This window comes from Fusarium coffeatum (genome assembly GCF_003316985.1).
Source record: "Fusarium coffeatum strain FIESC_28 chromosome Unknown BRIP53273_contig_136, whole genome shotgun sequence".
NCBI classification, from domain to species: Eukaryota; Fungi; Ascomycota; class Sordariomycetes; order Hypocreales; family Nectriaceae; genus Fusarium; species Fusarium coffeatum.
In genome coordinates this window covers 238,059-265,558 of record NW_022157929.1, presented here as the reverse complement: position 1 = coordinate 265,558, position 27,500 = coordinate 238,059, and the positions used below count along the sequence as shown (strand labels likewise).

The 27,500-nt window shown below is 49.9% G+C and overlaps 8 protein-coding genes across 8 annotated transcripts; 5 read left to right on the top strand and 3 right to left on the bottom strand.

Annotated features, from left to right (window-relative positions):
- Nucleotides 1-825: 825 nt before the first annotated feature.
- FIESC28_06317 (uncharacterized protein) lies at nucleotides 826-8,778 on the bottom strand (the record flags this gene model as incomplete). Its single annotated transcript, XM_031160461.1, has 5 exons — nucleotides 826-1,175; nucleotides 1,252-1,375; nucleotides 1,922-7,339; nucleotides 7,407-7,485; nucleotides 7,544-8,778. 5 exons carry the CDS (start codon nucleotides 8,776-8,778, stop codon nucleotides 826-828), a joined length of 7,206 nt encoding a protein of 2,401 aa, XP_031015507.1.
- A 720-nt stretch (nucleotides 8,779-9,498) lies between these two features.
- FIESC28_06316 (uncharacterized protein) lies at nucleotides 9,499-11,256 on the top strand (the record flags this gene model as incomplete). The annotated part of the gene is made up of 1 exon (XM_031160460.1): nucleotides 9,499-11,256. One exon carries the CDS (start codon nucleotides 9,499-9,501, stop codon nucleotides 11,254-11,256), a length of 1,758 nt encoding a protein of 585 aa, XP_031015506.1.
- Nucleotides 11,257-12,798: 1,542 nt separating this feature from the next.
- On the top strand, nucleotides 12,799-13,967 carry FIESC28_06315 (uncharacterized protein; the record flags this gene model as incomplete). The annotated part of the gene is made up of 4 exons (XM_031160459.1): nucleotides 12,799-13,014; nucleotides 13,065-13,200; nucleotides 13,246-13,607; nucleotides 13,656-13,967. The coding sequence occupies 4 exons, from the start codon at nucleotides 12,799-12,801 to the stop codon at nucleotides 13,965-13,967; spliced, it is 1,026 nt and encodes a 341-aa protein (XP_031015505.1).
- Nucleotides 13,968-15,791: 1,824 nt separating this feature from the next.
- On the top strand, nucleotides 15,792-17,297 carry FIESC28_06314 (uncharacterized protein; the record flags this gene model as incomplete). The annotated part of the gene is made up of 2 exons (XM_031160458.1): nucleotides 15,792-16,801; nucleotides 16,877-17,297. The coding sequence occupies 2 exons, from the start codon at nucleotides 15,792-15,794 to the stop codon at nucleotides 17,295-17,297; spliced, it is 1,431 nt and encodes a 476-aa protein (XP_031015504.1).
- Nucleotides 17,298-17,779: 482 nt separating this feature from the next.
- Nucleotides 17,780-19,132, bottom strand: FIESC28_06313 (uncharacterized protein; the record flags this gene model as incomplete). The annotated part of the gene is made up of 1 exon (XM_031160457.1): nucleotides 17,780-19,132. The coding sequence occupies one exon, from the start codon at nucleotides 19,130-19,132 to the stop codon at nucleotides 17,780-17,782; it is 1,353 nt and encodes a 450-aa protein (XP_031015503.1).
- A 1,516-nt stretch (nucleotides 19,133-20,648) lies between these two features.
- Nucleotides 20,649-21,843, top strand: FIESC28_06312 (uncharacterized protein; the record flags this gene model as incomplete). Its single annotated transcript, XM_031160456.1, has 3 exons — nucleotides 20,649-20,725; nucleotides 20,790-21,047; nucleotides 21,099-21,843. The coding sequence occupies 3 exons, from the start codon at nucleotides 20,649-20,651 to the stop codon at nucleotides 21,841-21,843; spliced, it is 1,080 nt and encodes a 359-aa protein (XP_031015502.1).
- A 925-nt stretch (nucleotides 21,844-22,768) lies between these two features.
- On the top strand, nucleotides 22,769-24,005 carry FIESC28_06311 (uncharacterized protein; the record flags this gene model as incomplete). Its single annotated transcript, XM_031160455.1, has 3 exons — nucleotides 22,769-23,165; nucleotides 23,255-23,798; nucleotides 23,846-24,005. 3 exons carry the CDS (start codon nucleotides 22,769-22,771, stop codon nucleotides 24,003-24,005), a joined length of 1,101 nt encoding a protein of 366 aa, XP_031015501.1.
- A 496-nt stretch (nucleotides 24,006-24,501) lies between these two features.
- On the bottom strand, nucleotides 24,502-27,155 carry FIESC28_06310 (uncharacterized protein; the record flags this gene model as incomplete). Its single annotated transcript, XM_031160454.1, has 2 exons — nucleotides 24,502-26,490; nucleotides 26,538-27,155. 2 exons carry the CDS (start codon nucleotides 27,153-27,155, stop codon nucleotides 24,502-24,504), a joined length of 2,607 nt encoding a protein of 868 aa, XP_031015500.1.
- Between the last annotated feature and the right edge of the window lie 345 nt (nucleotides 27,156-27,500).

The following is a 27,500-nucleotide window of genomic DNA, read 5'->3' as shown; positions in this document are numbered from 1 at the left end:
TCAACCAGTCTATCACCTGCAAACTGGCTACTCTTTTGTGTCATGTTGACTGCGCCGAGTTTAGCGCGCACCGAAGATCCCTCAACTCCAACTAGGCATATTCCTGGCTATACAGTCCCTATCGAAGAAACTCTCCAACCAGAGAGGCTGGTGAATGTCACGACGCTTCTCAGGATTCCAGGGTTCTATGTCAGAGTGGAGAAAGAAGGGTCCTTGTACGAAGCTTGGCACCACTAAGAGATGCTTGTCAATCTCCAGCATTGCGGATTGGACGATCTAGACTTTGTGAATCAAGTTTATTTGAGCTTAGAGGAGCGCTCACTTTCAAAGTGAGCCTCGATTTTGATAGATCAAATCCCGTTAATCAACGCGGCACAGGCACAGGCACAGGATAGCGGCTAGGTGGGTTACAGAAGAAATATCCTCTAAGGCTTAGACTACTAAAATAAAGTAGCCTAAGTGCTGGTCTGAACAGCCATAAAGTGACTAAATTATTTTATCTCTTATGCTCTGGGCGACCAATTCTTCCGACACTCTAACGGCAGTGTGGTCATTATCGGAGTCCTGACCTTGAAGGCGAGCCATGCCCATTGAATATGCTTTGTTGCAACTTGCATCTCTCTGTTTATCTTCTCTTGTTTAAGGATATACTGTTTTTCGGCAGTTTGATTATACTCATTGAGGTGGAAAATTCGGTCTGAAACGGCGGCCTTGAGTTCATGACCAAGAGAGAGATTGCATTGGCTCTATGCAATCTTCTCTAAGTATCGGGCAATAGAACTTAATGTAGTCTCAGTGAATATTGGTTCCTTTACTAATGAGGTTTTAGTAATAAAAGGTTGTGGTTCTGTAGATTCTAGTAACAGTGCCTGTTTGCGCTTTTCGCTTTAGTAAAGAGTGGATCATTCGCTGCCGATGCTCTTTGGGAACCAGAGCTACGGTCTTTTCATTGAATGACTTGCTTAATTTATCATAGAAGATAGCCTTATTAGTGGGGGATTGCGATTGCAAAAACGGCTCAAGCCAATTGTTATTTGCATGAATCCAACCGGCTGTTGTAACAGTCTTCGTAACTTCCATAAGCTTATCTTTGAAAGAAGAGTCCCTCCCTGGCTTAACGCCAATAAAGATCGGATTGGCTCGCTCTGTTGGGTCATACTGGTCGATTGCTTGCCCTGTGAACTGAAGTACTTTGTGTGCGAAGATGAGATGGTTGACTCTTGCTGTTGAGTCGGAACCAATGTTGCGTACCTACTACTAATAGCGCCACAGCAGCAGTGAGGTTGGTGCGGATAGGGTCCATACAGCTGAGGTTATTAGTTTGTCCATTCGATCTGCCTCGTCCTCGGTGTATCAGAAGAATTGACCCGAAAGCCTAAGAGACAAAATAAGTTAGTCACTTTATGCTGGCTTAGACTAGCATTTAGGCTACTTTATTATTGTAGCCTAAACCTTGGATTAATTCTTCTAAGTCACCCACCCACCTGTTCGTCCATTACCAGCGTCAAGTCGCGATAGAAGTCAAGATCTGCTCGCTTTCAAACTAAAAACAGGTGAAGTAAACACGATGATACAAAGAAACACCAATATGCTGTGTCTGGCCTGCCTTTAGCAGAACCCGACTGGTAAGTCGTTTGGCATCAAAAAGAAGGTTCCACCATCCTCATATATTCAGGAGGCCGCTTTGATCTTCAAGGAAGTGATGGAATATTGGCTCTCGTTTCATGCACTATTCACTGTGGCTTTTTCCCTCTCGACTCCTGATAGAACGCAAGAGCAGATTCGACTTCAGACGCAGAGGCAAAGTCTCGCGTACATGCTCCAACTGTGTATGAGACGCTTATTAGCCTTCGTCTCAGTGGAGGCGAGGTGAGAGAGGTAGGCTGAGACGTAAGGGGTAGTGGGGATACTCGGAACTTACCACAACCTGTGCTTCAAACAGTCTTTGCTCATCTTTGGTCCTTTCAAAGAACTTGATCAAGTGCTGTAGAGCACTAGCGACATCAAGTGGATTACCCTGGTAGTCCGTCAAGTGTTTGAGGCGGTCAAAGAGCGAGTCGGCCCATGCTTGGGCTTTATCAAAGTCATCCATGGCCGCATATAATTCAAAAAGCCGAAGCTCCGCGTCAATGGCCTCTTCATCCACATCTTCTGATACCATGGAAAGCAGCATAGCCGCCTGTTCCTCAGCCGCTTCGTACTTCATCTGCTCTTTGTACGTTCTACATAGTAGATGGCGTGCTGTAAAGTCTGTCTCGATGCGCTGCACAGCTCTCAATAAGACTTTCTCTGCTTCTTGGTGTTTGCCCATTTCGATCCAAAGCCCTCCTAGCTTTGCCTCGGCGTGGCCGACAACATAGTCAAGACCTTGAGTCCGCTTCGATAACTCGATAATACCAAGTAGAGTCGTCTCAGAAGCAGCCTTGTTGCCCAAGAGGCTATTGATGTACGCCCTAGTTATGGAGACTGAGAGCGTCTCTTCTGCTTCAGGCCCCTTCGTACGCTGGTAATAGTCAAAGGCTAGCGATGAGATGTTCGCAGCTTCTTCAAAGTCAAGGATTTCAACCAAAGCACGCGCGCGGCTATGGCGGTAGCTGGCTACCTTGTCTTGATCTGCTTCATCACCAAGCTCGGTGAGGTCCTTGAGGGCCTGCTCCCAAAGGCGCTCAGCGGCCGAGCACTTACCCAGACTGTAGTATACATCGGCAAGACGGCTCTTGGCGTCGATCAGCTCGTCCTCTGAGCGCGCCGTTGTCGACTCGAAGAAATCGAGTACCTCGTGCGCAAGTGCAAGCGCTTCCTTCGCTCTTCCCATAGGCAATAGCACGTTTACAAGGGAGTCAAGGACTGAAACCGTCTCTCTGGCCGAATCTCCCCAGAGTTGTCGTGATTCCCGGAGAGACTGCTCGAGATGGGGAAGCGCTTCGGTGTACTGCTCCAAGTCAGCATAGCAGCGGCCGATGTCTGTGCGGACTCGAATTTTGAGACTCCGCGGCTCATCGTCGAGTGAGTCGCAGGATTCGAGCACCTCGCAGAACATCTTCAAGGCCTTCTGGGGCGATCTTTTACGCAAGTGACCTCCGGCAGACCACATGCTAGTCAATGACGAGCGGCTGTGCGCTCCTCCAGCCAGTTGTACCGTCATATCGATCGATTGCAGCAATAATTCGAGCCCCCCTTCCATATCGGCCAGGCCCATGCTGGTTCCGAGAAGATGGAGCCAGCCAGCAACCTCATGGCTCGACTCTCCGTGCAAGGCTTTTGCAATGGCCAATCCTCTCTCGGCCATGCGTACACTCGGGGCCCATTGCTCACATCGCACTAGGTACAGCTGTGCCTCGGCAACAATAGCCATGGTCCGCGGATGGTTCTCTTGGTGTACTTCGGTCGTGATCTCAAGGCACTCCTCAGCTATGTGGCTCGCCTCTGAAGACCTGCCCGTCCTGCTTAGGGTCACAGCCAGAGTTCGCTTGGAATCCACAGCGACGTCGCTTGTAGGCTGCCGTTGCGCGTATTCGCCGGCTACTTCGCGGGCCACGACCTCCCATTCGTCTAGATCATCTAGCGCAAGCAGTATCTGCGCTAGCAACACTTTCGCCTCGAGCGTTTTTATATCCTCATCACGTCCGCTTTTTCTTTTCTCAAGCCCTCTGATCGCCGGGCGAAGCAGATTCAAGGCAGCCGGGTTGAGGTTCAGTTTGTGCAGCACCCGTGCCTCATCCGTTGACGCCAGGAGTGTTGCCTCATCGTCTTGGCCCTTGCGAACAAGTATAGCTTGAGTGAGTTGGTGGTACTGATCATAGGCGTCTTGGAACATGTCGCGGCTCATAAGAATCCGGGCCAGATGCCGTCGTGACTCGACTATGCAATAGCCTTGAGGCTCACAGCGGCTCACACAGATGCTCACAAGCTCTTCCCACAACGTTTGAGAAAGGACGACATCGGCCTCCTCGATTGCCGTCGCCAGACTCCGCATCACGTCGAAATTGGCTAGGAAACGACGTGGTTCGGTGTGATTCAGGCACTCTAACGCAGCAGTCATGTGTTTTCTCACGGTGTCCATGTCACCCTCACCCAGGCCGTGGTAGCATAAATGCACCAATACCTCTGATCGGAGGCTTATTCCACGTTGAGTCTGATGCTCCCTTGCTTTGAGAGTCTCCAGGAGCCGCTTGTTGGTCAATAAACACTCACTGTAGTTGCCACGCAAGCATTCAAATGTGGCTTGGATTGGCACGAACAATAAATATGACAGGTGGGACGCACCGAGAGAGCTTTTTGCAGCGCTCATGGCCTTGCACAGTTCTTTCTCAGACTCCTCGTTTTTTCCCTCATTCAGCATTACGATGACGCTGTCTCGCCAGCTCTCAAATATTCGTGTATCGTCCTGCTGGTGTATCTTTCGCCGCCGTCTAAGCAGCTGAGCCACCATATCCGCGGCTTCATCTTGTCGGTTGAGGATGCCGACGAGTTCCAAGAGTGTTTCATTAACCTCCAGAGTCTCTTCATGAAGCTCGCCGAGCTGCTGAATTCTTCGCCCAAAAAGTTCCCTTACAATAGGCAGCGCCTCTTCCGGGTCCATGTTTCCGTCAAGGAAGCAAGCATCGGCGCCCTCTTGGACCGAACTGGCTCTTCCTTCCCTGCCACTCTCTGCTAATTTCTCTGCGAGCGCGCTGAAACTCTCTCCGTGACCCAGGGGCTCTGGCTCGGAGACAATTCGTAAGTCGGTGCTTGGCCTAGCGGCTCTTGTAGAATCACCATTAGACACATCATTTGCCGGTGTCTGTCCCAGGGACAAACGAGATTTGAGGTGGTTGAGGTTCTCTTCATCCATATTCTGCGACATGAACTCTTCTGCAGCGGAGAAAAGTTTCCTATCCACGGCCATTTCGATATAATTGAGCAGTTGCTGTGCATTTGAGACAGTATGTTCTGAAATGTCTTCGCGGTCAGACCGTTGTTCCTCAAGAAGAATTGGGTCCTCGAGGAAATCAATAGGAAGACGGCCATGAGAGTCCGTAGCGAAAAGAGCTCTAAAGTCCTCTTCGATCAAATCCTGAACACGACGGAGATTGCCGACTTGACAGGCGACGTGAAGCGGTGTTTGACCATGATTGCTCTCAAGCCGATCCAATAGGTACAGTATCAACCGTTCCGATCTTGCCTTCCACTGAAACACTGCATCTTGGTCATCTTCTGGGACACGGAGCAGCTTGTTCAGGTGCGGTCGTTTCGCTGCGAGTATACTTTGCGCGAGAACGTCCATCGTTCCATCATTATGTGGCAGCTGGACACCTACCTCGAAGAGCGCCGCCACGGCTTCTACATTGGCTACCAAGCACGCTACATGCACCGGAGAGAATATGATGTCACCTTGCTGAGTGACCTGGCTTTCTGCCAGCCTTGCTCGAACCCTCTCGTGGCGCAAGAGGTGTGAAAGGACATGGCTGCCGTTGACGAAGACATCAAGACTAGCTGCCAGATGGATCACAGTTGGATATCCGGACGCCTTGAGATCAGCTCCTTTGTTCACTAAGAGATCAATGACGTCTGGATCGGATGGTTTTATCAGGGATAGCTCGAGCGGCGACAGACTATCTCCAGCCTCGTCAATGTCTGCCCCTTTCTCGATGAGGAAACGCACAAGGCCTGCACCACCTGGGATGAGCACAGCCGCTTGTAACAGGGTGATTCCGGTAGCATCGCCCCGCACTTTGAGTGGTCGGTTCAAGGAAGGGACGAGTTGATAGTCGAGGAGGGCGCTAACAATCTCGACGTCGGCAGTCTCGACGGCTTGCAAAATGAGGCTGTCGTTGATCTTCAGCAACCCAGCCTCTACCAGTCTTCGCATGACAGGACACTTTGTTCCGGTTGGTCTTGGTGCTATGAGTCTTGAGAGGATCACAGGTGCGGGCATATCCCCCAGATGGGCGCCCCTTGAGATGAATGACGCCAAGATCTCGGTGTCGAAGGAGCACGGCGCCCATCGCACAGCGTCGATCAGAGGCGTCTGGGCCATATCAGTATCATCGACATCGTTGATATGCGCAATTTTCGATGTCAATATCACGTCGATGGTATGTTCTATGGCTCGAGACATGGCTTTCGCGGACCCGTGCAGAAGAGCTAAAGACAGAGAGCTGACAGAGCGGCCTACATCGAAGATGCCAAATGGTCGAAACTCTGTCTTTCCTTGCGACAATCTTAGGCGGGCCAACGCTGATTCGATATTGTGGCCTCTACGCCGGCGTATTTCCAGTGGTAGCAGAGCTTCGACCGATGAGGCTACATGTCTCATAATGGCTTGGCGAAACTGGACCTCAGTCACTTGGCTAAGGAAACCCTTTTGCTGCAGCTCGGTGATCCTGGTAACGAGTAGCTCCACGGTTGAAGTTGCACCGACAGCGGTTGCAAACTCGATGGGAGAGCCAGTCAGTGTGGCAAGGCCAACATGGACGCCCGGCTCCGGCACCCTGTGGAACAAACTGGTATGCCACATATGAGAGGTGTTAGTCATCAGATCCAGAGCTCTCTGCTGCTCTTCAGACTGAATCATGAATAGCCAGTGAATGCCTGTGTCGCTTTCTGGCCACAAAAAGTAGGGCTCAGCAACGTGCCGTAATAGGTATTCCACTACATGGATGTGACCACCTCGACAGGCCTGAACAAGACAGTTGCCAACCAGGTAACGGCTCTTCTCTGGAAAATGCTGGGGCGAATGTAAAGCAAGGATTTGTTTAACAAGATCGAGATTGCCGAGTCGACAAGCAATGCCGACTAGCAAAGGGGACTCGAAGCAAGGGTTTGCCTGCGTATCAACAGAACTGACAACAGTGGCCGTCAAGGCTTCGACATCCAATCCGTCAGGATGTCCTGAATTCATCTCAATGGCGTCCAGGAATACCCCATCTATGAGCATTTGATCACCGAGGGTTACACGTACCCTAGTCTGTAGTGCCTGACGCTGGTGATAAGCTTCGATGGCACGCAGCCAAGTCGAGAGCGGAGAGCCACCCGGCAGCGCCAGGAGCCTCGTTCTCAGATCAGATAGGGGCGGTGACAACTCCGTGTCAGCGAGACTCATTTCGGTGTCAAAAACGCCCTGTAAGCGGCAGTAGATGGCGAGGGCTACGCTCGAGCCCATCGCTGCGGCATCTCGAAGATGTTTCATGCCCCGCGACGGATCAGCCTTGCCTCTGAAGTTGCAGAAAGACGCAAACGCAAGGTCAAGGTGCGCAGATTGCCGGATCGGCGTGGATGCATCGTGACTCAGTGATGTCCTCTCTAGTTGCTGCACAATCGACTCGCGGACTGGCATGGGAACCATGTCGAGCCCATCCTTAAGGAATCATCAGCATTTCTATACAGCTCAGAATAGCGGACGAGAGATGACCACAGTCGCCTACCTGACGGACCATATCACGGGAGGCTCCCCCGTCGGGTGCAAAGGGTTGGGCCGGAATAGCTTTGTCTGCAGATCGAGCACTTGCAATTGAAGTTAGTACGGCTGGTTCGACAGGCACGCGAGAGTCTCAGAACACACCGAGCAATGGCCGCCAGGAAAGTCTGCTGACGGAGAATTCTAGTGATGTCCTTCACTTCTTTTCTGTTACTACTGTCATCTCGTAGTGAGGCTTTCAATATCCGCTCAGTCGTGTCTAGTAATGGTCGTTCCAGGGAACCGTAGGTCTGATTGAGAGAGATCGTGGCTAGTCGAATCATCTCGTCTTGCGGCAAAGAATCTAGCCAGTCGATTACGCCGTTCTGGAGAGCTGGGTCGTCAACAGCAGAAAAGTATCTGGCACCGTCGATAATGGTTTCCCAGATTACAAGTCCATATGAAAAGACGTCACATCTCCAAAGGTCTCGGGCTGCGACAGCATCCCGGTGTCTTGCCTCGGGTGCATTGAGAACCAGAGTCCCAAGATAGAGCTTCTTCTCGTCAAGTTTGTCTTTGTGAAATGTGATGGCGTGTCCAAAATCAGACAATTTCGCTGTCACTTGGCCGTACTTGTCATCCTTGGCATCGAAGACCAGCACATTTTCGGTCTTAACATCGCCCTGGACGATGCCGCAGGCATGGAGTGCCTCCAGACCACTGGCCACATCATGGAGCAAACCGAGCTTTGTTGTCAGCGCATGCGGCCCACGGCCCTCGATCAAAGGTCGACGAAGATAGTCACTCAGAGTTCCATGGCTCGCGAGTTCCGTCACGAGACTCAGTCCAAGCGAGCTGTCGTCGATGACTTGGGACGAGTAGTACCCTATGATGGATGCAATGTTGTCGTTCGCTTGAAGCGGTGGATGAGTAAGGATTTGAAGCTCCCGTAGGACGAGAGAGGCGACGGCATTCGATGAGGCTGACCGGCGGAGCTTTGGTGTCTTGACGGCTATCACAGAGCCTCCATGGAGAGCAGATAGCCTGCGCTTCTCGACAATATAGCAGGCGCCCTCGCCAACCCTAGGAGAGTCGGTTGAGTCCTTACTACGGATGAGCTCGAAATGCGAGGCTTTGAAGTATATCAATTTCCCGGGCACGAGACGCAACGGTTCCAATGGCAGCGTGGGTGTAGGCTCCGTCTTTTCGAAAAGTAGACTCCAGATGCGTGGGATGTCTTGTAGCGTTGAGCTTGAGCCAGCCTGATGATCAGCTCCGGTGCTCTGATCGGCACATGCAGAATTCCCATCCGCGAGCGTGGCTCCCTCTGACGAGCCCAAGAGAGTCGACAGATCCGAGAGCACGGTTCGACTGGAGAAAATAATACTTTGAAGACTCATTTTCGCATACGGCAAAAGGGCTGGCTGTTGACGGCGACAGCTCTAGACATGACGAGCCGCAACTTACCGCGGGCCGAGATTGAAATCAGCATAACAATCGTCATCAAGGACTTGAAGATCGTAAAGGCGGGCCAATGCTGCACATGCCGACTGTCTGCTGCTCCTGCAAAGGAAGACGGTCTGCGTCGTGGTTCGGGTTGAGAACGAGCTGTTTGTGGTTGCGGTACGTACCTGGATTTAGGCAGCCAGGCACAGGGGCTGTGATACCTACCAAAACCCTCCAACCGGCATCATCACACCACTTCAACACCACCTAAGACATCCATCGCATAGATTCAACGCCATACCTTCTATCAAGTGATTGAAGCTCCCCGGTATATCAGGCTTGGCGCATTTCAGCTCAACAAACATGTACGGAGTACCTTAACTTTCTCCGACGGTCACTGTTGGTTTTGGTCGACTTCAGCCGCACACAAAGAACATGCAGTTTCCCCCACCATCGTACCTCCAAACCACTGCGTGAACTCATGGCCTATGCAGTAAAGCGCATCCTTATCCGCTTTCTTCACTTGACTGTCCTTGGTGGGTAACGAGTATTTAGTTCTCGCCTAACTTTGCATACACAAACAACGGATATCGTATGGTTCCAGGCTTGGCCAGCTTCGGTTTCGTCTCGTCCTTTTCTTGTCCGCTTGAGCGCACGTTGCATCGCCGTACGACATGGAACCTGTTGGCCTGGCTTTAGGGGCCATAGTCCTCATCAAGCCCATGTGCAAGACCATACATGACACTTGGCAGGGCTTTCGACTTTATGGCCCCGAGTCCGAGAAGCTCAATCTACGCTTCTCCGTGCAAGCATCGCGCATCGACTCTTTCGAGAAGATCTTGTTTGAGCCTGCCAAGTTGAACCCAATCGTGCCGGGCCGGGTCATCGACAGCTTGCCAAACCATGTTTGTCAGGGCCTCGCTGGCCTACTTTGCGAGCTCTACAGCCTGATGCAGGAATACGTGTCGCGCGACAGTCGATACGCACAGAATCAGAGGCCTCCCGACGACCTCGCTACCGTTCTGAAAGACATCAGTGGCACGACGACCTCGCAGCAGGATGTCGCGGTGCTCCTGGCCTTGAGCAGGAAGGGCGCTGCAGATAAGCAAAAGGCAGCAGACTGGATGAGCAAGATAACCTGGGCGCTCCGAGACAAGAGGGCCATGGAGAAACTTGTGGTCGAGTTTGAACACTACACGGAGCGTCTGGGTTCCCTGGTCGAACTTGCATTCTGGCCCTTGCCGCTGGCCCGGTCTCTGTCTGCCATCACGCCTTTGGAGAGCGACTCAGACGCAGCCAACACGGGCTTATCTCGTGGCATCAGCATCAGGAAACTCGTCCTTGAGCCATCGCTATCCCAGCCGGGCAAGTGCCAGGCGCTGCTGGAGATGCCCCGAACCAGCTTCCGGGAGTGTGGAGACAGCGGTGTCATGCAATTTGGCCAGCTCAAAGGGACACCGGACTCGTGGCACATGGTTGAATACAGAACGTATGGAGACGGGTCTGCCGCGGACACGCAGGACAAGATCATCCAGCTCGCAGCTCTACTGCATCGTGGGCCCGATTCAGATCCTCAGCTCAAACTTTGCCAGTGCGTCGGCTACTTTCACGATTCTACCAATGCTCGCCTAGGGCTAGTGAGCCGGCTTCCTCTCTCTACCGCCGCAACACCTGGCAGTATTCCGTCCCTTGCATCCTTACTTTCCATCAAGTCTCTCCGTCCTCGACTTCAGAGTCGTGTTCGTCTGGCTCTCGCGCTCGTTCAGACAGTGCACCGCCTACATCTGTATGGGTGGCTTCACAAGTCGCTGCGGAGCGACAACATCATCTTTCCCCTGGGTCACGACTCCAGCGGCGGCTCAGCGGATAGCTCTGCTGTCCTGGAAGACCCACGGGTTCGAGGTTTTGAGTACTCACGCCGAGAGTCCGACTTCTCCAGCGTTCAACGTCAGGACGACCATATCCAGAATCTTTATCGGCACCCAGCCCGGTGGGGCCTGCCGACCGAGAGATTCAGCAGGATACATGATCTCTACGGTAAGTTGATTCGTATTTTCTCCATGACAACCCTATCGCAATCACGTCCGCCACGTCCAAGACTGAAGTCCCTCATCTGTCCCATCACTGACGTCTCCGATTACCTAGCTCTGGGTGTCATCCTCTTTGAGATTGGAACATGGGAACGAGTGCAAGATATAGACAGAAATGCTCTGATAGAACCCGAGGTGGCGAATAAGCCCGAATTTGTTCGTCAACGCCTGCTCAAGCATGCAAATAGGAGGTTGGAATTCCACATGGGCAAGAGGTATGCTGATTTCGTTGTCTTCTGTTTGTCAGCGGAAAAGATAGACAGCTACGAGAAGGAGCAGAGAATGATGGAGAAAGTCTCTGGAGAAACTGAATATCTGTCAACGCTGTCAAATGCCATATAAAGAAGAAAAATAATAGGTTACGCCCAAGCCAGCTGTTAATTAGAACAAGTCAGGATACCACTATGTTGAACAAAATCCGTTCATGGTGTCATTAAATTTAATCACAAGCCTTAGCCATGTCCCAAGCTTTTTCATATCATCAATTAAGAATCAATGTAAGAGGTTGAAAGAGCCGAAATAGTCATTTTACAAAGATTGAGGAGGAAAATCTGAAAGCATCGTGTATAGGGTCACGAATGGCTTGGGTGGGGGCTGTATTAATGGTGAAGAAGGCACCTCTGGTCAACGAAATAGTTTAGCCTTCTTATGCCAGTTTATATGAGTGTTTAGGCTACTTTATTATAGTAGCCTAAGCCTTAGAGGATATTTCCTCCTGAATGTAGCAATCAGACACGGTCATGAAGCAGATAACCCTCTGATTAACATTTTCACCAATCTAGCAAGTGCAATCAGGGGAAAAGAGTTAACCAACTTAATCCAGACCTTAGATATAAGGGCTACAAGAGAAAGTACAAAGAACTTAAACGCGAAATTCCAAAGAAGTTCACCAGACTTAGCCTCAAACAAGTAACAGAACAAGACTTTAAACAAGACTTTAAGCCTACAGAGTCAGCCGGAGCTGAAGCAGAGAGTTCTTTACTAGCTAAAACTCTGCTTAACTCAGGCGGATAGAAGTAACAGTCACTAGTGCTCCTGGTTAAACTGCAGAGGGTGAATCAACCACTTCTCGCGACAGTGCTTTGAAAAGCACGAAACCTCTTTTCCCAGCATATATTTAACAAGAAGGGTCTGACTTCCACCTTTTCCGATCAACACAATCAATCTTCTGGCGAGTCTTCCTCATCCGACACTACATAGACAGCTCTCCGTAAAGACGCGGATGTTGTCGATGCCAACTGATGAAAACAGACGAGCCAGCCAATAACGACAATAAAAAATGAAGTTGCGTGTCCACGGATAGATTCAAGAGTCAGCAGTAACCTTCTCGAAGCAAACCATCACTCAAGATCCCCCACTTCAATCTTGAAAATAGACGATCCAGCCAATGAGCGACATCCTTCAAGAATAAGCTGGAATATGGAAGGATTTGAGGCTGGCCAAAGCCACAGCTGTGATGCCGGCAATGCAAGGCAGAGTGGAACTCTTTTTCATTTTTGGAGACTCTGACTGGTTCTGTCGTCAATTTCAAGATCTGGTGTTCCAAAATGTCGGGGCAGTTGATTTTTATGTCGAGGTTCACAGCCACATGAAGACTCAAAAGAGTCGTAAGCATTGGCGAGCCAGCGAGTTCCCGTCCAGAGAGCCCCTGTAGGATGACCCGAAATTAGATTTAGAGCTGAATCTGAAGGGAGCCTCAAAGGACTATGAGGCCGAAAGTATGCAGAATTGAAGACGGAGGAACATATCGTCGAGTATAAGAGGAAGGGGTGGGAATGCTCTAAATGGAGTTTATCAGACAAGCTCATCAGCTCAACTACCACTGTTACTATCAGAACCACCATAATATTATACCAACTAGATTCGAGTTACACGACTTACACCATGTCTACCACGACTCTTATGGAAGCTACCACAACAACTACTTCGGCATTCGCAACTTGCACAACTGCAGTTCCTGGGAAATATGGCCGTGTTCCAGTTGATGCATGCAATGCCAACTACTTCTTCGATCCCAGCTTCGGCGCCAATCTTGCTTTTTGTGTGCTCTTTGGTCTTACTACAATGACCCATCTGATCCAAGCGATTCTCTTTAGAAAGGTGAGTCGAAAAATGTCTCTTGACAGGGCCTTGAGTCTAACAAGTCGCAGAGATTCTGCTGGGTGGCTATCATGGGTGCAGCGTGGGAAACGATAGCATTCGCATTCAAGACCCTTGGAAGCCGAGATCAGCAGAACATTACATATCTCACTTTGGGTCAAATCCTCTTTCTACTTTCTCCTCTTTGTAAGTACTCCAGAAACACAAATAGGTCATCGCTAACAGGCTCAGGGATCAATGCTTTTGTATACATGGCAGTTGCGCGCATGATATACTTCCGTATGCCTGGTCAAAAGCTCTTGGGTATCAAAGCCATTCGCATGACACTCCTTTTTGTTTGGCTAGATGTCATTCTCTTCCTTGTACAGGGCTCAGGAGGTGTTTTGCTATCCAACACAGACGCCGACAGCAATATCGTCGACATTGGCATGAAGATCTATATGGCTGGTGTTGCCCTTCAGCTTGTCGTTGTGCTCGTCTTCAGCGGTATCACGGTCTTCTTCTACTTTAAGCTCCGACAACTTGAGGGTCGAAGCATGGGGCGCATGAAATGGCTTATCTGGACCATGGTTGTCGTTCTCACTTTGATTGTGGTAAGTATCTCATATTCAGTCGCGAATTAACAAGCTGACACGTTATAGACACGAATCGTTTATCGCCTTGTTGAATTTGGCCCTGGTGTTAACGCGCATAACACTCTTCTCATTCACGAAGAGTATCCACTCGGTCTAGATGCTGCGCCAATCTTGCTCGCTCTTATACTGCTGAACATCATGCATCCTGGTTTTATTCTCCGCGGGCCAGAGAGCGAATTTCCTAAGCTGTCCCGCAAGGAAAAGAAGGCGCTGAAAGAGCAGAAGAAGCAAGCTAAGAAGGCCCGCAAGGCTGGTATTCGTGAACTTGAGGACTTGTCTATTGATGAGCGGTCAAACAGCAGCAGACAGATGGTGTAAGTAAGCGGAGGCGCATTCATTGGATCGCTTGTTGAGATGTAATCGGAGTGGAGTTTGATAGTACAGGCTGGGATGACGGATATTGACAGAAACACGGCTTGGCATATCGTCTAGAATTCGTATTATAGGATATTGGCATGCAATATGATAGAGTGGAGGAATAATTGATATTCTATACTTTTCCAATCTCCGTAATTGCGCCAATGCGGATCATGGTAACGTCTGCGCATATACGGGATCGAAGTGATGCAGAAAGTCGTATGGATCTGCGGTGAAGGATCCTCGGCTGGGCCTGACTGTCACTACGGATCCCGATTTAGAAGCATCGATGGTGAAACACCGCCACAACTGCAAAACGGTCCTGGCGTCAGCTGAGGCGTTGAATGTCAGGCGGCTCGATAAACTGTAACAGAATAAATTAGGTTTCACATAGATAAAAGAGTAAGTTGAACATCAATTGATTCATGATTAACGCCTTCAAAATCGGTGAATGCGGTTCCATAAGAGCTTGGCGATGTGTAAAAGAGACGCAAACAAGCCACTAATGATGCACAAAGATCGACCATTGAAAAAGAGGGTGTAAGAGATGAGACAATTCAGCCTGGCAGGCTTACCTTTAGGCCTGTCTTGTGCATGCCAACGTGGCAGTTTAGACGTCACCTAACAAAGTGTCGTAGGAGGCTCCCAGGTCCCCGTCCAGATCCCAAACGCGAGATTGGCCACTAAAACGAGACTAGAGCCCTTCTAAACATTCCAAACATCAAAGAAACCGTTTCCGGTTGCCCTGTCGCCGCTTCATTCATGTTTACTTTGGCTAAGTCACTCTCAAGAAAGAATCTCTTCTTCTCTTTTTTTTTCTCCTTCATCATCAATTTTACCTTTACACGTAATTCCAAACGGCTTCGTCAACTTGTTTCTTCCCAGGAAACTTTCCTTGATTTAACGAGTAACGCCCCAGCCACCCCCAGCCACTCCATCGGACATTTTCTGATCTCTGATTGGCTCAGACGTCGCCCCAGGAGATACCGTCGCAGTCCGGATGCCGCTTAAACGCCTCCGGCTGCCAGCACTTTAAAGGTCTTGCTTATCCCTGGTTCGCTGGATCGATCATCTACGGCTTGCTTTACGGGCTATATACCAAGATCCTGGACTCTTATCTCATCCAGAAGGCGAAAGTCTGGCCGCGTTGGAGAGAAATAGAGTGGCAGGGTACAGGGACTAATTCCCCTAGGTTCGCCTATAAGCAGCAAAACCGTCTCGAAACTAAAGGTCGAGCGTTTAGGGTCCCTTCCTAGTCTCTTCTCACTCCCGACCTACCTTAACAAAAGTGAACGAAGCTGCTACTGCACGACCAACTAATTCATCTCCACTTGGAAAGAGAGACGAGAGAGTCTTGGGCCAAGAGGCACAGCACAGACTTGGCTCGTTCGTAAAAATCGTCTTTGCTCGTGTTACATTCAGGGCCGGACAGGAAGGAAGGACGACTGGACCACCCCCCTTCCCTGGTTTAAGGGCTTTTGGCTTCCTCCTACTCCTTTGACTTCTTTCTCCCCCTTTGTTGTATCATTGGTTACTCATCGCAGCTTTTGTTGTTGCGTTCTTTCTTATTGCCCGTGCGCATACTATTCTTCTGTCAAAGGGTGGTGTCCTCTTCTTGTTTCTTTCTTCTTAATTACTTCAGTTTCAAGATCCAACGACGACTTCAACGAAACTCACCCAGCGATCTCATCTCATACACAACAGACCAGAGTACCAAGTACACTCCAAATTATCGATCGACCAAACAATGTTTAATTGAGATCGGGATCACGAATACTGCAAATCATGACCCCGGCCCATTCGATGGCGCGATTACCGCCACTTCTGCTCGTCTCCAGCTTTCTCAATTTCGCTTCAGGCCTTACACTACCGCAACCGACAAAGACGGTCGCATTCCATGAAATCAACGCGGCATCATATCCTCTCGCTGCGACAGCTGCGCCAGATGACTCATTTCTGCAAAGACGACAATTCAACACAGTCTGTGGTTACATAGGAGGTGACCCAGGACTACCAGCGACTTGTTCTGCTGGTTCACATTGTGTGGTTGATGTCGATCATGGAGCTGTGGGGTGCTGTCCTGATGGCGGATCTTGCACCCAGGGAGTGTTTACAGATTGTGTGGATGCAGGCAGTGGACCACAAACCGAAGTGAATCCATATGTTTTCTCGTGTCGAGGGAACGATTTGTGCTACAAGAATAGCTTTGAAGGGGGTTTCTTCCAATATGGATGTGGTTCAGCGACAAATTTGGCGACCAATGTGGTGGCTTCTGCATCGGGGAAGAGCGCTATTCAACTTACTAGCTTGAGCGTTCCCCTTACTGCACCAGTAACCTCACTATCCGACCCAACGACACTAGGAACAAGGAGAAGAACATCCGAGACCGATTCCTCTGCCACGGAAGCGACAACAACAGGAAGCGCGACCACGGAATCCACAGGCACATCATCGACAGAAACAACAGAATCATCCTCAACAGAATCAACAACACAGTCAGAAACTTCATCAACAGAGACAGAAAGCTCAACGGCATCGGAGAGCGAAACCGAAACCGACACAGCCAGTGGAACTTCTGAGACTGCAGACCCTTCGGCTACCGATTCTGACGCTTCAGCTCCCGACACTGACGGTGATGACAATGGCTCCCAGAACACAGGCGCTATCGTCGGCGGAATTATTAGTGGTGTAGCAGCGCTCGCAGCCCTCGTGGTTCTTGGAGTTTGGCTCTGGAAGCGCAAGAAGGGAAATACACGCCAGGGGCCAGGCGTGAAACCGCAAGTGCAGCGTATTGGGTAAGTGTCCCCATCAGTGACCTCTTTCAAAGTTTTTTTTCTCTCCAGCAACCAGCTAACATAAAATATTCCTAGTCCCCCGTTAGAGAACAATCATAGTTTCGCTCCTGTGCCCCCTATGCGGGAAGCCGATAAGATGGCCCCGCCCCCACCGGTCCCCGTTACTGACCAGCGGAGCATGAATCCAATTGTTGAGCACGATGGACCTTACGCGGAGCCTTGGGATCCCCAATCTCAGTACGGGTACTCGGCATCGGCTGTTGGTGGAGGTGCACAGATGGAACACGACGAGGTGCCGTTGACGAGAGACGACGATTTCAACACACTACACAGTTACAATACCGGCTTGGGACGTATTAGTGAAGAAGAACCACGGCCGGGACAAGCTATCACTACGTCAGGCCATATGAGCAGTCCTCTTCAACCGCCATACAACCCTCGCCGCGACGGAGGAGGACCATTGTGGCAGCAGAACCGTGGTCCCGGATGGTTTTAATTGCATATAATATCACGAAAGAAAAAAGGAGACAGTACATACATAGGCGGGGTGGTGGTGGTTACAAGCAAAGTTCTGCTTGGAAATTATTATGGCGTTTATGGATTAGCATAGGGAGTTGATATCCGGGGGCTGCTTTCATCATAAAGGTGGACTGTAATGAACGGTTCAAGTCTGGTGATTAGATGGGCTTGTGCTTGGGTTAATCATGAGATATGATGACCACACGGTCATGAGATATTGGGTTTACAAGTAGATAATTACGATACAAAAGACACCAAGCGGCATCGACTGGAACTTGTATTGCTTTGCATATCTATGTGATTAAAGGCTTTAGATGGCAGGTAGAATGTGTCCGTGTAAGCGGATACATCTTTGAGGCTCAACAACACTTCACACATCTTTCTGGGTTGTACATCCATGTAATTACCTCATTTTCGCTACTTGTTTTTCATCATTCAGCCTACCTTAACGAGGTCCAATTAACCTCCTATTGACCAAATCTTGACACTGGATTCGTCAAACACCGTCTGACCTTCATCCGCGTCTCCAAAGCCCCATCCTCCCGAGCATGTCGCTACGACAGAACCACTAGAGTGCAAGGCTGTACTTCCGACTGGTGGATTATGAGGCTTCCAACTCCACGAAGGGTCTACAACGCCGAATTGGCTGCCAACGCCTTCCCATACTGCAACACCACCGTCGTGATTGCCGGCCCAGACTTCAAAGGATGGGAACTCGGCATAGGGATCACCGCCGAACACGTCTAGTGTCATCTTTTGTTGCGTAGGTGCGCTTCGTCCTCGAAGAGTGCAGAGAAGTTCGCTTGTGCCACGGATGTCATACACGATCATACCAGAGGCATGACGTTCGCTGATGATGAGGTAACGGCCACATGGGCTCCAACGGACTTGAATGATACCCTGGCCTCCAATGTCTCCTGCTATATCTTCTGGGCGCGGCAGAGGCCAGTTAGCAACAGCCTTGTCTGATCGATGCACATCATACAATCCCATCCACCGCGTCCATGTCCCTGCTGCAACAACAGAGTTTCCGTTACCATCCACAGGCGAAGATGATAGTGCAGCGACAGTGCCCTTCATACCCACACCACTGCCCTTTGAGATATGTCGTTTGGAAGGGATGGTGGGTATGGTGGTCACTGGTCCATCTGAACCTGGACGTGTCATATCAAAGTGATCAAGACGATTTGTCGATCCAACAAGAAAATGCGACCCGTCGCCTTCCCACAGAAGGGATGATGGCGTGATATACTCCTCCGTCTCACGACGTATCAACTTATATGAAGCAAGCGGGGCAGAGCGCGACGCGAAGCCATCATATTCGGGTGGGAAAAGATGATACAATTGAATAGGGTGATCGCGACATCCGACAAGCACAGTTTGAGTGCTTGGCTCAGCTAGAGAGTAAAATGGTGCTGCGGTGACTGTTTGGGATGGTTCGGGCAGGGTTATTGAGGATTGAGACGACAACTGTCGCGGACGTGAGGCTGATGGATCGAGAAGATCTTCAGGGAGGACAAAGGTGGATATTGAGTTGAGGGCGGAAGAAACAAGAAGTGATGTCCCGTCAGCAGTCCATTGGACGGATGTGTAATAATCCTGTTTGCTACTTGCAGCAGACTGAGATTGCTCGCTGTCTATGTCATTTTGAGGTCGAAGAATTGCATTTTCAGCGAGGAGGTTTAATGATGGTGCTTTCGGTTGCTGTTGCTCCTGCTCCTGTAGATCTTCCTTCTGCGACTCTTGTAGATCGTCCTTCTGTGACTCTTGTTGTGAAACAGCTGGTCGAATTGCAAGACTGGGTTCATCCATGTTGTATTATAAGTTGAGATTGAAAGTTGCGAGATGGTGATGAGCGTAAAGGTAGGTAGGTACATTCAGAAAATGGATTGAATTTGAGTGGATCCTCCACCTTAATCTCTGCATATCATATCACTTACACGCTTATCACGATCCCAAGCCAATCTTTCAGCTGAATCTTGAAACGACAAATCCTACAATCCCATGTAACTCTTTCTATGCTGATCTTACAGAGTGAGGCCATCGTCAAACTTGTGATGGGCAAGCTGGAACTTTGCTCGCCAACTGGATGTCACCGTCTATCCTCATAGAAACGTCATATGCGTTGGCGCCAAGACCCGGCAGACAAAAGGACGACTCCTCAGCGGCCTCCCAGGTCCGACCAAGTATTCTTTCTGCAGGGTCCAGTGGGTTGATGATACCAAAGGGGGGCAGCTCACGATCGCCGTTTTCCGTCTTGGCGGGCTCCTTGTTGACAGAGAAGCCATATTCTGAGAGTTTGCTTTTTACCCCGGAGTTCATCTATTTAAGCTTTCAGGTACTGCCGCAGAAACACGTGAATCAAAAGAGGTGTTTGTCACTCATCCTTTGGCGATTGATGGAAGGGTATTGTCCATCCAGGTATCCATCCTACATCGCATCTGCGCCCCTACAGGAACGATTCAGGACAGCGCTTGAAGGTTACTGTTTCGAGCCACCCGCTTTTCGTAGGTACAGAGGAAGGAAGGTACAGTCGGTTAGTACTAAGACAGGTAAGTTACTGACTTGACATGTCGTCTATCATGGCCCCATCATTTGATTATCCTTCCCTTATTAGAAATAATTCTCCGACTTCCCTTCCATTGTCTCTTCCTTCTTTTCCAACTTCTTCTTCCATCTCAATCCAGCAACATCCGCATCCGCATCCGCATCCACATTCCTAACACATACCAAGATATCCCGTGTCTTGAAACTTTTGCACTTGTCCTGTCTCACCAATCATGATCTCGTAGCCCAGTTCGCCAGAAAGGGCATCCATATCAACGACCTCGTATCCGTCGTCTAACTCCGCTTCGCAGTCGATACCGATACCGATACAGCTACCTAACGTGGTGGGAAACGCTGCCCCTCCCCGCGAAACAGCCTCGTCGAGTGGGTCACAAAATAACCCACGCATCAAGTCAAAGCTGACAGAAGAAAGGCTTAGGCTGTCAACTAAGGACTAACCTCCTTCTTTTTGTCACCATCCAGAAGTGACAGAGCCATAAGACACCGACTAAAATAACACCATACGTCACTCCCCAGCAACGCAGGGCGCGCAACGTTCTCTCTCCACACCAGCACCAGCACCAGCCCGTGCTCAAATCGAAGCAAGCCTTGGGCAAAGCTCCTTAAGGGACTGGACTGGACTGGACGGACCGGACCCTGGCGTTCCTTCATCTGATCTCGTGATTCCCCGTGATCATTTCTCGTGAGCTCCTTCGCGACGACCACCGCCCATCCATCCACCTTCTGAAGCTGCCTTTGTGCACTTCGTCCAATATCAACCATGGACGTCTTTGCCGCAAATAACGATCAATGCGATCGCCTCAAGACGCCCTCGTATCTTGAACTCGTCGTATCAATGTATGATTGCGCGACCCTCTTGGAATTTAGCCGGTGATTATTGATACTAATCTTGATATCGTAGCGTCCTCTTGCTCGGCATTCTTGTATCCTATCTTCCTCAACACTATCGCATTATTTCTCGGGGCACCTCCGAAGGCATTTCGCCTTATTTTGTACTTTTGGGTGTTACTTCTGCTACCGCTGGTTTCGCAAACATCCTTACTGTCCCACCGTCTCGTGCCGCCATAGGATGTTGCAAAGAGCTCGGCAAATTCGAATGCGCAGCCGGTCTGCTTGGTGTCGCTCAGCTCGGCGCCCAATGGCTTTGCTTCAGCCTCATGTAAGCCTCATCTTCAAACTTCGTTTTCATCATCAACTGACCAGTCAACAGTCTCGTTCTTTTCCTCATCTTCTTTCGATATAGAGAAGCCAATGTTCCCACAGACGAACTTCGCGGTGAAGCTCCCAGATGGCAGACTGCCGTCATGGTGGGACTTCTCTGTGTCCTGCATGGCCTCATTGTGATTATTCTGACAGGAGTGTTCTTTATTGCACTACCTGACCATCTTGTCTTCTGGGCGAACTTCCTGGGCATCATGGCTACAGTTTTGGCTGCTATACAATACGTACCGCAGATCTGGATGACTTACCACTTGAAACATGTTGGAAGTTTGAGTATCCCCATGATGTGCATTCAGACTCCAGGCGGTTTCTTGTTTGCAGGCAGCTTGTTCGCCCGACTTGGATGGGAGGGCTGGAGCACCTGGTTCATCTACTTGATCACTGCATCTATGCAGGGATCGGTCCTCTTCATGGGTGTCTACTACGAATACACGGCGCGACAGCGTGGTGGACATGACAACGCTCACCCCGACAGCGCACCCCACTCGCCTGTGGAATATTCGAACGCCCCCCGAAGGCCACCGCCAGGCAGCCGAACCTACTCAGAAGGCTGGGAGCGTGGTCTTCCAGGACCCTTTACCGGTCATCCTGAGCGATACGCGGAGACGGAGGAGGACCTAGACGATATCCAGGAGCGCGAGGAGCGTGCCATTCAGAGGGAAAACCAGCCGCTACTGAAGCCTGGTGGCATTGGCAACCCTCATAGAACATACGACGCCACCGAACAGTCATGAAATTCTTTGTCTTGCCTTACCTTTCTTAGACAACAAGACGAGTTCAGGGTCAACAGCGAGCATGTGATATATAACATGATCATTTGGAGTGTTTTATTGGTGTTTTAGTATTACCTAGGATTGCATATCGTACCTTTTTAGAATTTTATATGTACATTCTCGTCTACTCTCTTCTCCCGAGCTGTCCGGGGATTGACTCATTCTGTTCCTAGGCATGTGTGGGGGCCTTGATGACTCGAGGTCAGCACAAGGTTCTACAGCATGTTTGTTGCCGATATTGCATTCCTTGTCGAGATAATGCGATCAGGGGTTTGAGCTTTCCTGACCAGCTCACCAGGCCATGGATATTTCCAACGACCCCTTATTTCAAAAATTCTCAATTTACCACAATGCGATACCAATCTGACCCAAGTCTCATCATCATCAGCATCATCATCTCGTCGCAGCTCATCACAGGCCTACCTAGGCCCTATTCTGACCCTAACTTGGTAGACCCCCACATCCTCCGCGGAAGACGGGTGACTCGCATCGCCTGCAAATGCGGGAGTCCTAGTCCTGAGCTTGCCCCCTGTGGGATGCGGTCGGCTTCTGATTGGCTACTCTCGTTTAATCATGTTGGATGAATCACCGGGTGTCATGAACGTCTCGATTGCCATGAGATAGAGGGGGGAGGGGCCCCTGGGCTCGAGGGCATCCAATCTAGTGGCGGCGATCGATAAACCGTCCCATCCCATCCTTCTCGTCGGAGCCATTTCTCCTTCTTTCTTTATCCCAAGGCCCTATATTCCTAAAGATCATATTCCTATCCTGCCTGGATTGCCATTGAGATCGATTGAGAGTTCTGATACTCTCAAAGCCTTCATACTTCGAACCGTTTCCTTATCGCTCCTATCGCCGACGTTCGCTCCCCGCGACACTTATCATCATGGCTATCTACAGTTCCGTCCCGCCACCCGAGCAGCAACCAACCACAACTACTCCTCCTACAGCAACAAATCCTCAATTGACTACCATCCCGGTTCAGTCGCCTCCTACGCCAGTCAAGAATAACGGTATCGACATCGATGCGTGGACTATCTCGGCTCTTCAGTCGCTCGCTGTCTCTCCTGTCGCCCGTGGCACAGCCACCCCTCTCGCTATTCCCATCGATGAAACTGTCAAGGCTCAACCCAAGTCTCCCGAGCGAAATGTCAACTTTGACGAACGCGAAGTTCCCACATCGACCCCGAGACGTCCTCCTTCCAGGAGGGACAGTCAGCGAAAGCGCGAGCTGGTCCTAAAGGGCAAAGAGGGCAGTCGCCAGCGTCGTCGCTGGGAGAATGGTATGCCGTTATCACTGATAAAGATGCAAGCTGCATGTTGAGCTGCATCTCGCGTATTCTTATACTGACCGATGGTCCCACTGAATTAGACCGCTTGATGCATGTTCCCAACGTTCAGCCTCCGCTGCCCTCTGATTATGAAGTCCATCCCACGCATACGATCCATCGAGTACCTTACCAGCTTGCCCAGTTCTGGGACCGAGGCGTGCGTCAGCGCGTTGAGGATAAGACTGCCCGTCTTCAGGCTGAGCGCAAGAAGCAGCAGCTGGAGTCGGGTAGCGCCACTGGCCTCGGCGCTGGTGAGGTACCTCGCGACTTGCGTGAAGCCACAAAGCGTAGTCCCGTAGTGCGCAGCTGGGTGCGATCTTTGGAGGAGCCTGTGCGACAATATCTGACCAGCCAACGGGCTGCTACTGCAACCCATGAGGAGGCTTCCGATGACAGTGATAGCGCAGCTGATCAGATGGACTCGGATGATGAGGAGATTGTGTTCGTCGGTAGGAATGGCGCGATGCGGGAGTTGAAGGAGAAGAAGGCGACATGGAAACATGCGCATCGAGAGGTGTCGCAGGAAACAGTCGACTCGGGCATGCTATTCGACTCTTTCGGCAATGATGAGAGTGCCGCGTTCAAGTCAGTATACATATCCTCAGATGTGCTTTGTTGCTAACATTCCTTAGACGCTGGCTTACACACACCATCTCCGATTACTACGGCATCCAGTCCCGCTCCGTCAATCTCACAAATCCAACACGCCGAGTCGTCTATGTTGGTCTGAAGACTTCACAGGGTACTTCGCCTTTGCGAACGCTACCACGTCCCATGTGGGAGGTGTGCTAAGTGGCTGGTCTGATAGGGGTATAGGAATCTTGGATGGCATTTTAGACGTAGAAACGTAGACGGTAAGCATGGGTATGGGGCAATAGAAGCCATCTCACTAAGCTCGGTGGGCATAAGTCTATTGTGCTGCGATGTGATATTGCTTGAGATCCCTTGGTGAGAAGTGATGTAAAGCTCTTGGTTTGTTGCTACCCTGTACTTGGCCAAGCGTAAGTATCAAATGGGCGTTTCTCAACGTTAAACCCGTCAGGCTATTAGAAGACCTGGCCGCTAAAATCATAAGAGACGAAAGGGTTTATTCGCCTTTTGGAAGTTTAGGGTAGCACTTAGGCTACTTTATTTTGGTAACATAAGCCTTAGACGACAATTCTTCTGTTAGCCCTGGGACTGCAGGTCGTAACATATACCATCGTAGCATGTGGCTGTATAACAGCCCTGTCTTTTCTATCTGACATCATGCTATGTATTACGGATAAGTAGTACAGTTGTTGACTACTTAGAACCACTCTTGGTCCAAGATTCCAGATACATTGCCCATGATTCTACTGCCTCCCAAGATTTGGCCATATTTTGATACTCTATCATTCGCCCTCATCTTCAGAAAGTTTGTTAGTCCAAACTGCCCATACTCAGACCAAAGCAGTTCCGCCATGACTTGCGCTGCGCAGATATTGAGGCCAGCACGACGGAAGAACATGCTCCATTCACCATCTCGAAAATCAAGAAATTGCCCGAACTGGTTCGCTGCTGAGGAGTATTGTGACATGATAGACAATGCCCATTTGGCAAGTGTCTCCTCTGCCCCAGAGACCAGAAATGTCGAGATACCTGCTTGAAGACCTGTGGTGAAGCGGACAAAATCGGCATAACCAGCCAGATCAGAAGCAGTTGGTGATCCAACGTACTCGCCCTGAGGATTTGTCTCAGACACCAATATGAAGAGATATTCATATTTCTGGCTCACGAGCTTCACTCGCTCACGAAGAGCTGAGAGAGCGGTTGATCCGGGAAGGGATTTCTGCTTAACTCTGAGTATGGTGGTCATGATGAGGCCGGCTGCAGGACATAAAGATATGTCGGCCTCAAAGGCCAATGGAGAAACTACTTTATTTCTTTGAGTCGACCCCGGAGACCAAGAAACCTCATTGTACTGCGTGAAGTCTCGATCGACGAGTTCGACATGTGGCCAGGACTTCTCTATGAAAGATAAAACTTTCCGGCTCAACTCCATAGAAACAATGTAACGATAATCCCCCGTAGGTATACTAAGGACTGGAGATGGAGCCTCCTTTGGTTCTCTTTGTACTTCTCGCGTGACGCTTCTTGCGCTTGTAGTAGTGGCCTGAGACTTTGATGTAAGTTGTGAAGTAGGTGGAGGAGTGTCACCTCTGGTCTTCAACTTCTTCGGTTGCCGGAGCTGTATGAAGTTGGATAACAAACTGCTTGCGCCAGTTGAGCTGCCATCAATCAACAACCGCTTCTTTCCTTTCGAATCAGCCCGAACTCTCAAGGACTGGCGCTTTGCTCCAAGTAAGTCGTCCAGAGATTGTGTTCTCACCGGTTCGTGTGCTTTGTTGACGGGTGCTGAAATAGTATGGCTCTCTTCCTGAACTGAATGGGATATTGCCGAATCATTTTCCAATTCCAGTTCAATATCTTCATCGTGCAAAAACTTTAGCACCATAGGTCTCGACCGCAAAACGACATAATCTCGGCTGCATAACTGGGACGGCTGTAGGCTTAGTAGCTCCTTACTGAGCGGGCTCAGCTGCACCGCTGCTTCAGTCAATGAAACTCGTCCGCTTCCAGGAGGGATCGGAGTCCATTTGAGTGACGAATTCAAAGAACTCAATCCTTCAAAGCATGGAAGATGAAAGGCAGACGAAAGTGTCTGAGCGAGCCAGCTGAAGTGATCTTTCGAGCTTGATAGATGGGCACTCCATTCGGGAACTGGTATATCAAAATCCAATACCGGTATTGGTAAACGTAACAGAGTATTCGCCGGGTTTGGTCGCTCTTGTTCCAATAGTTGGTTCGCTTCGTGATGTCTGCTGTCTAAGAAAGTTTGAAATGCCTCTTCAAAGAACCCCCCTTGTTCAACTGTAGCTTGGAATGAAGCCTCGGGATCTATTGCACTTGGTGTCAGGGTTGCAATCATATGATCCGACTTAGAGCTAGATCCAGGACTAGATGATAGCAATGGTAGGTCTAACTTGAGTTCCGATAGTTTGCTCGACTTCGTGCCGAGAAAAGCAGCCCTGGCCGTTGGGGGAGGACCAAAGATGCACGACGGGCTAGCTGGGTCAGAGTCGAGACGATCATCCTCGACACCCAATTCCATTTTCTCTATATTCTCATTGATAGGACTGCTTGGCTCTGAAGTCAAATCTATGATCGATACATCGGGATCAGGGACGAACGGTTCGTATGGTTCAGATATAGGAGAAATTGGAGGGGATACTGGTTCCGGGTATGTACGAGAATACTGAAAGAGCGTTAATCAAGAGCCTGTGTACGCCTAGAGACACTTACAGTGCCCAAAGAGAATATCTCCCTAAGCTGTGATGGTGTACAAGGCTTTGTGGTGAAGTCCTGACCATGCGTAGTGTTTTCTGAAAGAACTGGCATCTCATCGGCTTCTAGTTTACGAAGGGCTAGCGCCTGCCATCGTAGCACAGTAGAAGGAAATTCGAGACCTTCATCGTTCTCAATGTTGACTCTGGCCAACGGAAGCCATGTTGTAAGAATGTTGCATGATTTTGCGCATTGTACATCGTGCAGATATTGTTCAAGCTCTCCCTTAGTATCATACCCTAGATCGAGTGATTCGGAGGGAAATCGTAAGTGTTTCGTTTGCCCCAGAAACGGGAATACAGAGTAAGCTGAAACAGGAGGATCGATTGGGACTTGATAGTCTTCGTGCTTGGTGTTCGGTTCAAAGATAATTTTAGGACGAGGCAGCTGTGTTGCAATAAGACCTGGCTGCTCAACCAAGCAATCTGGTTGGGTTGGCACCGCAGTGCGTCGTAGTCGACGAATATGATCTTGAAATCGATATGGAGGGCCTCGATGGTCGCGGAAACAGTCTTCTTCCGGATCATAATCAATGGTTGTCCGGCTTCTAGTAGTTGATGTTGTAGCTGTACTCATGTTGAAGAGTCCAATGTCTTGCCATCGAAGCAAATGAAGAAATGGCGAAAATGATTTGGGACCTCTTTACGCCCAGGTGTTGAACTCCAACTGAAAGAGAAATTCCAAATGTTGGTACTCTACCCATTCTTCCCGCTCCTGCCACCTTCTCGAGCTCGTTCACCTACATGTTCCTTCCCATTTCCATGTCTTGGATATGGGATGGCAGGTGGGCAACAGGAGAAATGTCCCCTAAGGCTTAGGCTACTGAAATCAAGTAGTCTAAACTCTACTCTAAGCTGTCATAATATGGTCCACTATTCCGTCTCTTATGATTTCTTATGATTCCAGCGGTCAATTCTTCTG